General features: G+C 49.6%; 1 protein-coding gene across 1 annotated transcript in view; it reads right to left on the bottom strand.

Moving 5' to 3' along the window:
* Positions 1-10,548, bottom strand: part of Actl6b (actin like 6B) — a 16,858-nt gene that overhangs the window by 680 nt on the left and 5,630 nt on the right. The window contains exons 5-13 of the mRNA XM_005371440.2: positions 5,802-5,899; positions 4,457-4,551; positions 4,283-4,389; positions 3,168-3,257; positions 2,929-2,990; positions 2,375-2,489; positions 2,148-2,228; positions 1,954-2,049; positions 1,626-1,712 (exon numbers count right to left, since the gene is read on the bottom strand). Coding sequence (XP_005371497.1) covers positions 1,626-1,712; positions 1,954-2,049; positions 2,148-2,228; positions 2,375-2,489; positions 2,929-2,990; positions 3,168-3,257; positions 4,283-4,389; positions 4,457-4,551; positions 5,802-5,899 — 831 coding nt within the window. The remainder of the gene's footprint in view (positions 1-1,625; positions 1,713-1,953; positions 2,050-2,147; positions 2,229-2,374; positions 2,490-2,928; positions 2,991-3,167; positions 3,258-4,282; positions 4,390-4,456; positions 4,552-5,801; positions 5,900-10,548) is intronic.

Here is a 10,548-nt window from a genome sequence, read left to right as displayed (position 1 = left end):
GAGCCACACCCCAGCCCCTCACTGGGGGATTCTAGGCAGGTGCTCTACCACTGAGTCACACCCAGCCCCTTACTGGGGGACTAAAAATTCTTGGTTCATATGTATATGTGCCTGTCTTTGCATGTGCTATGACTGGCCTACATGTACATATGGAGGACACCTTGGTGTCAGTCCTTTCCACTTTGAGGCAGGGTCTCTCCTTTGTCACTCTGTTTGGAGGCTAGATGACCTGTTAGCTTCTGGAGCCGCTCCTATCTCCTCCCATTTTGCAATAAGAGCGCAGAGATTATACACAAATGCTCTTACTCTGTCCTACTGAGCCATCTTCTCCGCCCTGGCTTTTATTTTGACGAAGGGTCTCACTGAGTTCTCACAGATGGCTGCTCTGCTTCCATCTGAACGTTGGTGTCTCCAGCTCACAGAGTAGCCTTCCGGGGTGACCTCATTCGTCCCTGCCACTCCTGGGTCAGACACCCAGCTGTCTCTTGGCTACTTCCTACTGAATACCCTTGACCTTGAACTTTCTATGCCCATAACGGAACTCACCGTCTTCCTGTAGGCTTTGCCCAGATCTATTCTCCTTTGGTCTTGCCTCACCCCTCCTCTCCCTTCCCCTCCAGTCTCCTCCCCTCCCTCCCCTTTCTTCCTCTATCTTGCCATCCCTTCCCGTTACCGCCCTCCCCCTTCTTTTCCCGTTACTTCCCTTTCCTTCCCTTCTTTTTCCTTTCTCTTTCCCCTCCTGTTCCCATCCCCCAGCGCCCCCCCCTTCTTTCAACAGACTCTCATACAGCAAGGCTGGCCTTGAACTCTGAGAACATGAATTCTATCCCCCAAACCCACATTAAAAAAAAAACAAAACGAAACAAAACAAAAACAAAAAAACCCTGGGCATCCCCAGCACCAGGGAGGCAGAGACAGGCACATCCCTGAGGCTCACTCTGCTTAGTCCCCTTGGTCATGCCACAGATCCTAGCATCTTCCTACCATGGGAAGATTCATGTGTGACACACTGTTGTCATTGAACCACTCTTCTATCCCAAATTCCAGGATGTCCCCGCTGCTCACTGCTGACCATGGCTGCCTCACCAAAACCATATTCTCACCAATCTCTCTGCCTTCAGTCCCTCTGCTTCCCAATTTGTACCCCAAAGAGGCCCCTAGACTTTGGGGAGCTCTCATTGATTGCACTCTCTCCAAAACCATTTTTTTTTCTTTTTCAGGGCTGGGGTTATGTCTCAGTCAGTAAAGTGCTGGCTTTACAAGCACAAGGACCTGAGTTTGGTCTCCAGAACCCCTGTAAAAAGTGTCTGTGTTGTAATCCCGGTGTCAGGACAGGATTCAAGTCTACTGGGTAGCCAGCCTAGTTGAATCGGTGACTTCTGGAACAGTGAGGGTCTCAGCCTCGACAAATGAGGTGGAAGGCACCTGAGGAATGACAGCCCAGTTTGTTCTCTAGTGACAGGGCCTTGCTATGTAGGCCAGACTAGCTTGATCTTGAAATCCTCCCGCTTCCCTCTCTACTGCTGGGATTACAGGTGTGACTAGGTACGTGTTGTTGAATAAAATGGACAACCTTCAGGGTCTTCTCTCCAAATACTCAGTGGTGTGCCCCTTCCCTCTCTCACCAGTGAGGCCAAGATGGAGCCCCCGATCCAGGGGCTGAACTTGCGCTCCATGGTGCTGTTGCTGGCGATGAGTTTCAGCCGCATGCTCTGGTGGGGGAAAGGGGTTGGGGAAACTGAGCTTCAGCCGCATGCTCTGGTAGGGGAGAAGGGGTTGGGGAAAACGAGCATCTAGATCCTGGGGACGGACATGGTAGGCAGGAGGAAGCCACAGAGGCAGGGCTCTGAGCATTCCCATGTAGGGGAATCAGGAGGGATTTGGGGTTCGAAGAGCTAAGCCAGGGTTGGAATCCAGGTGCCCTGAGTGGGGTGGGGTAGGGTGGGCTCTTACTGGTGGGGTCTTCTGGGAAAGCTCCCGATTAAGCCTGTCTGTGAAGCCCTGGAGCAGAGTGTTGCCGCCAGTGACAATGACACTGCCGTAGAGACCCTGGGAGCAGAGAGAAGGGCGAGCCTGAGGATAGCATCCTTCCCTTTCCCCAGGTTAGCCCCTCGGCCCCTTCACCCAGCCTTAGGTCCTGGTCTCACCGGGCGAATGTCAATGTCACACATGCCGATGCTGGTGGTAACCACGTGGCCCACTCCTAGCATGGTGTTCCCAGACAGGCCCTGGGGACAAAGGTGATGTGAACTCTGGGAACTCTGCCTCCATTTCACCCAAACCCTTGTCATCTTTCCCAGACTCCCCCGCCACACCTCTGGATTCAAGATTCCAGCTAGCCCCACCCCAACCAGCACCCAGCACCCAGCCAAACCTTCACATTGGAAGGATCAAACAGGCCCTCAGGGATCCGAAGTCTCTCAGCGCCGTAGTCTGTGTTGTAGCCATTGGGCATTTCATAGTGCACGGTGGGCATTTGTGCGGCCACCCTGCCCAAGAGAGAAGAAGGCTGTCTGGCGTGCTCATGCAGGTCTGCTAGGTGGGCACTGGAGAGGCTCCCATGAACCACAGTTCTGCCCCTCCCCATCTTAGGGCATCTCATATAGCCCAGGCGTGCCTCCAACTCAGTAAGTGGCAGAGGCTGGCCTTGAACTCTTCTTCCTCCTGTCTCTGACTCCCAAGTGCTGGGTATCAAGCTTGTACCACCAAGATCTGTAGATGTGATGATGAGGATGCAACCTGGAGCTTTGTATGTACCAGGTAACCTGAGCTATAATCCCAGTGCCCCTCCCCCTGCTCTGTAAAACAGGCTGACCTGGGACTCTCCATCCTGCCTCGACCTCCCTGAGTGCTGATATTACAGGAACTTCAGTATGCCCAGTACCAGTTGTGCCCCCTTTCCCTCCCATAGTGCTCAGTTCTACTCACTGCTCATCGTAAGGGGAGTCCGACACCTGCAGCACGGAGGCCTGGAAGTCTTGGATCACCTCCTGAGAAGCAGGGAGGGATGAGGTCTGGCTGCCCCCTGTCTCCATCTCGAGCCCCTATTTCCCCAGCTCCAGTCCACCCACGGTCATGCCCTCCCCTCCTCTAGTGATGCAGCGGAGGACCAGGGGCTGTCAGGGGCGGGGAGGGGGGCAGGGGGCTTTTCTCAGCTACAGCCTCACATTGCACATGTAGTTATGCCAGGACTTGGAGACTTGGGGTAGCTTCTCCTTCTTCTTCCAGTTTGGGGGAGCTCCCTCCCGCACAGGCTCCTGTGAGGACACAGTCTTTGAGCGTCCTTCCCCAGCTGGCACTTGTCCAGCCCATTGGCACATCTGCCTCCCTAGCAGCTGCCTGCCCTCTCTGCAGCTGACCGGCCTTGAGGGGACAGAGACAGGGAAGTAAAGGTAGGGAGAAGCTGTCCCGTATGTGAAGCACACACTACAGATGTGATCAGAAGGACCTGCCTGCATCTGGGGCTAGGGAGGGAGCTCAGGGGGTAGAACACTTGCCCAGCCTGCAGGAAGCCCTGGGTTCCAGCCCCAGCCCCAGAACTGAAGAGGGAGAGGCGGAAGGACTGAGAATTCAAAATCATCCTCGGTCACATGGTGAGTTTGAGGCCAACCTGGGCTATGTGAGATCCCACCTCAAAACACTGGTTAATGGAGCTTTCCTTCCTCATCCGGGATGCTTTCAAATGATGCTCTGGGCCTCATGGCTCTTCCCTGGCAGAGGAATGGCTTCAACCTGGAGTTTTATTTTTGGTTTAGATGTTTTGTTTTGTTTTTGAGATGGGATTCATGTCATCCAAGCTGGCCTTCAAACAGCCAAGATTGATGTGGTGCTGGGATTCAAGTCAAGACTCCTTCCATGTCAAGGCTTTGCTAACTGAACCACATCCCTGGTTCCTGTTTGTCTGTTTGTTTCCTTTCTGAGAGAGAATGACTTGTGTCGCTCAGGCTGGCCTCCCTTGGTCAGTTCCCAAGGCTGACTTTGAACTCCTGACCCTCCTGCCTCTACCTCTCCAGCTTTAGTTAGGATTATCAATGTGCTTCACCACATCTGACTCAAGAATTTGGATTTGCCAGACTCTAGAACCCACCCCACTGGCCCTCACACATCTGCTGTCAGCTGACTGTATGGCCTCAGCCATGACTTGAATTTCCCAATTTCCAGAAAAAGTGGAACTGGATCCTCTGGGGAACTTGCTCCACTATCTTATAGGTCAGGGGACTGATGGGTTTAAGGCCAATGCCAGGGCTGTCGATGGCGTCTCTGGGTGCAGCAGAGGTCCTACCTTAGCTGCGATCATGTAAGGAGGGATGATATCGATAGCCATCTCCTGGAAGAGCTCCCGGCACTGCATGGAGATGAAGTCCCCTGCCAGGGGTGACTTGACAATGCCTGAAAGAAGAGGCGGCGTCAGAACCTGGCTTCCCCAGGCCGCCCTGGAGCCCCGACAAGGTCCTACCTTGCTGGAGGACATAGCCATCATGTACTGGGATGGCTGTAGTATGGGTGGCCCCACTGTCCAGCACCAGGCCTGTGGAACGTCCATTTGCAAAGCTGCCATGGGATGGGTCAAAGAGACAGTAGCAGACAGTGAGAGAGTCTAGACTTGGGTCAGGCCTTGGTCCCTCTGTTTCCTCAGGGTAAAGTCAATCCTAGTCTGTAAATACTGCCTTTGATTTATTTTCTTTTTTTGCATATGGGTATGTGTGTGTGTGTGTGTACACACATGTGCACATGTACATGTGTGTGTTTATGCAGAGGCCCAAGGTTTATGTCAAGAGTCATCCTTGGTCACTCTTCTACCTTATTCGTTCGGGAAAGTGCTCTCAATTAAATTCAGAGCTCCCTGATGTTGCTACTCTTGCTGGCTGCCACCTCCTGAGGCTGTATTTACCAGACTGTGCCATCATGCCCACCAGGCATATATGTGGGTTTCTGAGAACCCAAACTCTGGTCTTCATATTTGAGTGGTAATTGCTTTAACGGCTGAGCTGTCCCATGTGGGGACTGGAAATCAAACCCAGGTCCCTACAGGAGCAGCATGTACTCTCAACTGTGAAGCCATTGCTCTAGCCCCCCAACACCCCCCCACACACCCCCACTTGTCTCACTATGTAGTCCAGTCTAGCCTGGAACTCATTATGTAGCTCACACTGGCCTTAAACTAAAGACAACCATACTGCCTTGGTCTCCCAAGTGCTGGAATTACAGGTCTGTATTTCCTAATCCAGTTTCTGTGGAGCTGGGGACCAGGGCCTCAGACATGGTAGGCCAACAGGGCCATATTCCTAAGCCCCTTGTTCTTGGTTTCAGTAGCACAGGCCTTGAATATTCATCTCATTAAGCTGTCTGACTACTGGGGTTCCAGGTGTAGGTGGTCCTGTGTCCTGTGGACTCTTAGAACTGAGGTCCCTGTCACCCCATAACTAATAGAGAGTTCAGTGTACCACTGATTCTGAAAAAAAGACGATGGCGCAAACTGGCCATTTGGGAAGAAGCCACCTCCATGTCACGTCCTTTCCCTCTGTGTCCAGTCCCAGTGAGTCCCTGATGTTTACTTGGCCCAACTCCTCCTGCTGAGATTGACCTATGAAATAGGGAAGGGCCATTGACCTGCTCCCCTCCCCACAGCCCCAAGCCTTTAGCCTATGGGGCTTTCTGCACTAGTAAGGTGCAGAGACGTGTCTTCCCACCCAAGATAGTGATCTCCAGGGAACCAGGCCCAGCACCACACCGCTCAGCTCATCTCACACACACCCCACCCTGGCCCTCCATCCAGCAGAGCTGGTCCAGCCATAGGATACGCGGTGAGCACAGCTGTCTTGCATAAGAAGAAGGCAGGAATGTTGTACTGCTCAAACATCAGCTCCGTCAGCTTCTCCCGCTTGGCCCGAGTGTTCCACTGTGGAGAGAGCACAGGGGTGGAGGAGAGCAGATGGAGGCACGCCAGAGTGCCTGTGCGTGTCCGTGTGAGAGAGTATGTGAGTGTGTGTATGCATATGTGCACAGGCATGTCCAGCAACAGATACGATCATAGGAACACACACATTCAGACATCCCCACACAGTATGTGTGTAAACTGATACACATGGAGTCCCAGATACAAACATGCACAGAGATGGAAACACTCCCATACACACATTCACATACATTTCACACATATGTATGCAAACCTACAGACACACATGCATGGACATAAATATATACACACAGCTTAGGCTAGGAAACAGGTCAGGGACCTTGGTCCACATACAACTTTACAAGTTAAGACTGTAAGGAACTTTATTGGATTGTTGTTTGTCATTCTGGGATTACAACCAGTGGCCTGGTGCATACAAGATTGACTTGTGGCCTCAGCCCTCTTTTGTTTCATACTTTATTTTGACACAAGATCTAGCTGTGTAGCCCAAATTTGCTTCAAATTGTTGCTCTTCCTGTTAGGGTCTTCCAAGTGTTGGTGTAACAGGTACACCCCACCATGCCTGGCTAAGAATGTGATTTTCCCATTGATTTATTATTTATCCCAATATTCCCATTATTATCTATTCCAATATTTATTTATTTAGTGTGTGCATGTGTGCGTGGATCTGTCTGTCTGTCTGTGCGTATGCATGGGAAGGCCAGAAGTAGAACAAGGTGTTCTCAACTTCTCTCCACCTTAGGTTTTGAGGCAAGGGCTCTCATTGAACTTGGAGCGCACCAATTCCGCTAGGCTTGGTAGCCAGCAAATCCCAGGGAATCTCTCATCTCATCTCCCCAGAGCTGGGGTTAGTGGGCTCTGTTGCTGCACTCAGCTTTTTACATGGGTGCTGCGGATTGAAGTCAGGTCCTCACGCTTCTGGGGCAAACACTTCACCAACCGAGCCACCTCCCTGGTTTTTGTTTGTTGGTTGGTTTTCAGACAAAGCCCAGGGTGGCCTTGAACTTGATACTTAGTTGAGGACGTTCTTGACCTTTTGATCCTCCTGCCTCCACCTCCTGGGTACTGGGATTGTGGGTTGTGGGCGTGCAGTTTTTGTGGTGTCAGGAGTGGAAGCCACAGTCTCTTGCATGCTAGCCGAGTCTCTACCAACTGAGCTACAGCCCTGGTCCCACACAGGAGTTCTGGACAGGGCTGGATCCCCGGAGTCTCCGTCTTTCCCTGCCCTCCACACCTCAGCCGCTTCCAGGCTTCCACCCCCATCCTAATTACCTCAGATGCAAGGATGCAGGAGAAGATGGTTTCTGGGGAACAACGGGAGACTAAATACAAATATCTAATTTTCCACCTCTCAAGATCCCAGAGAAAACAGAGCCATTTTTAAAAGACAGAAACCTACAAAAGCCACCAAGCACAGGGAGAGATGTGCCACTAGGGAAATGCAAATCCGGCGTCATTAGTCACTGGAGAAATGCTAATCAGGAGCATAATGAGGTCCTGCTTCGCACCTACACAGGCAATGTTGATAATTAAAAACCAGAAAGGCGGGGCTGCTGAGGCGGCCCAGCTGGTGAAAGTGCTTGCTGCCAAGCCCGGTGGCCTGAGTTCAATCCTCAGGATCCACATGGCGGATGGAGAACCCATTCCTGCAAGCTGCCCTCTGACCCCCAAGTGTGTGCCGAGGCACCCAGGTGCCAACAGACATACACAATACACAAATAAATGTCCACCCCTCCCCGGGGCAAAAACTAGAAAGCAGCAAGCTATTGAGGAATTGGAAAGTTCTCATTTCTGGTAGGGCTGTAAAAGGGTTCAGCCATTGCAGAATGTAGTTGTTGGTCCCTTAAAATATACAATAGAGAAGCTCCACAAGACCCAGTGATTCCAGTCCTGGTTATATCCACAAAAGAAATGAAAACAAAAGGATCAGTTGATAAGCACACTTGCTGCTCTTGCTGAGGATACAGATTTGCTTCCCAGCACAAACGTGGAGGTTCACAACAATCTATAGGGATCCTACGGAGGCTCACAATGATCTATATGGACCCTACGGAGGCTCACGACGATCTACAGGGATCCTATGGACATACATAATGATCTATAGGGATCCTACAGAGGATCACGATGATTTATAGGGATCCTACGGAGGCTCACGACGATCTATAGGGATCCTATGGAGGCTCACAATGATCTATTGGGATCCTATGGACACACATAATGATCTATAGGGATCCTATGGACACACACAATGATCTATAGGGATCCTATGGAGGCGCACAATGATCTATAGGAATTCTATGCTCTCTCCTACCATCCACAGGCCCCAGGCACACCTATGATGCACACACATACATGTAGGCTCTATAGGGATCCTATGCTCTCTCCTACCATCCACAGGCCCCAGGCACACCTATGATGCACACACATACATGTAGGCTCTATAGGGATCCTATGTTCCCTTCTAGCATCCACAGGCCCCAGGCACACCCACAACACACACACACACATGTAGGCTAAAGGCTAATAACAGATACAATAAGACAAACAATCTTTTTTAAAAAGTGCACACAAGTACTAGAGAAAATTCTGGCACGCAAGTGCCAGTAGCAACACCTTTCCCAAGAACTGGTGGATGGACACGCGAATGGGTGGCTGGATATGTAAACTGTGGTTTGTCTTTGAAAGGGAATGATATTCACCCACAACAAAAATAAAATGCTGGTAAGTATTACGGCATGGATAACATAAAAATATGCTAAGTAAACAAACACAGGTGCATGCAGCAGACATGCAGCTCCATGGTAGAAGGCATGCTTAGCACACCAGCCTCTTAGCATCAATCTCCTCCCCAGAAGAACAGTGACACAAAAGTCATATTGTGTGATTCTATCTTCATCAACCATCCTGAGCAGCTATCTGTATAGGGACAGAAGCATCCAGGTGTGGTGGTACATTCCTGTAATCCCAGCACTGAGGAAACTGAGGCAGAAGGATAGTGACTTTGGGCCTAACTCAGGTTACATAATGGGTTCCAGATCACACAGTAAACTATTTAAGTAATAAGTCCCTAAACTGTTTATCAGATTCTATGTCCTGGGGTTATCGTCCACTCAAGCTCCCTAGCTGATTCTTCAAAGAGTCAATCTGAGGGTCCCTGAACTGGTGGGACCCTTGACAGACATCATACCGAGAACGGAGCGATACCATGGATTTTGAGAACCCTCTACCCCTTGCCTTCACGAGGATCCAAGAAACAGGCAACCAGAGACATCTCTGGGGTAGAAGTAGGTAACTGTGACATCACATTAAAAACGGGCTGGAGAGATGGCTCAGCTGTTAAGAGTGTCTGCTGCTCTTGCAGAGGACCCACGTTTGGTTCCCAGAACCCACATGGGACAGCTCACAGTCAGCTATAACTCCAGCTCCAGGGGATTTGATGTCTTCTGGGCTCCATGGGAATTTGTACACATGTGAGCCTACCCAGACATGGACACATTTGCATACATATGATTCAAAAATAATATAAATAATCTTATAAATAAAACAAATATTTTAAAAATCAAAATAATAAATAAGCCGGGCAATGGTAGCAAACACTTTTAGTCCCAGCACTCGGGAGGTAGAGGCTGGTGGATCTTCGTGAGTTCAAGGCCAGTCTGATCTACAGAGCGAGTTCTAGGACAGCCAGGCCTGTTATACACTGAAACCCTGTCCCCAAAAAAGACAAATTAACAACAACAGCAACAACAACAATAAATTAAATAAAATGTAATTTAGGGCTGGAGAGTTAGTTCAGCATATAGAAGCACTTGTTCTTGCAGGGGACCTGGGTTCAATTCTAGTACTCTCATGGCAGCTCACAGCCAGTGGTAACTCCAGTCTCAGGGGATCTGATACCCTCTTCTGACCTCCAAGGACACCAGGCACACATGTGATACACAGACATACATGCATACATACATATACATACAAAACACTCATACACATAAAATAATTTTTAAAAATCTAAAATTTTCCAATTTAATTAAAAAATTTATAAAAATGCCAAAGCAGAGATTTCCCTCAAAAGCTTCCCATCAAACAGTCCCATAGCAAAGAACACAGAGAGCCCCATTCTCCTTACACAGGAATTCTCTCTCTCTCTCTCTCTCTCTCTCTCTCTCTCTCTCTCTCTCTTTTAATGTACCACTTTTAAACAAAAGCAGGCAACCCACTTGCATCTTCCAAAATAAGATGGATGTTTAAATATGGCAGGAAAAACAGTGTAGGAGAAGGAAGATTCCTAACAACAAATTAGTGATATCTTTAATAAATGAACACGATACTGGACCCAAGAAACAAGAACAAGATGCTCCAAAAAAAAGAGCATTCACAGGGATGTGTCCCAGTGGTAGGGCTTTTGCCTAAAATTCTTGACACCCTAATTCCAATAGCCAGCATCTCCCCAGGACAATAAAAATAGTCTTCTGATGTTTTCAGACCCCAGCCATCTAAAAAGAGGAAAGGAATTAAAAAGAAGATTCATGGAGAGTAAAAGAGTTTTGTAGAGATTAAGGAGACAGGAGCAGATAGGATCAACACAGTCCAATGGTTGGATTAAGGAGACAGGAGCAGATAGGATCAACACAGTC

This window comes from Microtus ochrogaster, unplaced genomic scaffold (assembly GCF_000317375.1).
Source record: "Microtus ochrogaster isolate Prairie Vole_2 unplaced genomic scaffold, MicOch1.0 UNK109, whole genome shotgun sequence".
In the NCBI taxonomy this organism is placed as follows: Eukaryota; Metazoa; Chordata; class Mammalia; order Rodentia; family Cricetidae; genus Microtus; species Microtus ochrogaster.
Note: the sequence above shows the minus strand (reverse complement) of the source record. Positions and strands in the feature narration are given on the sequence as shown.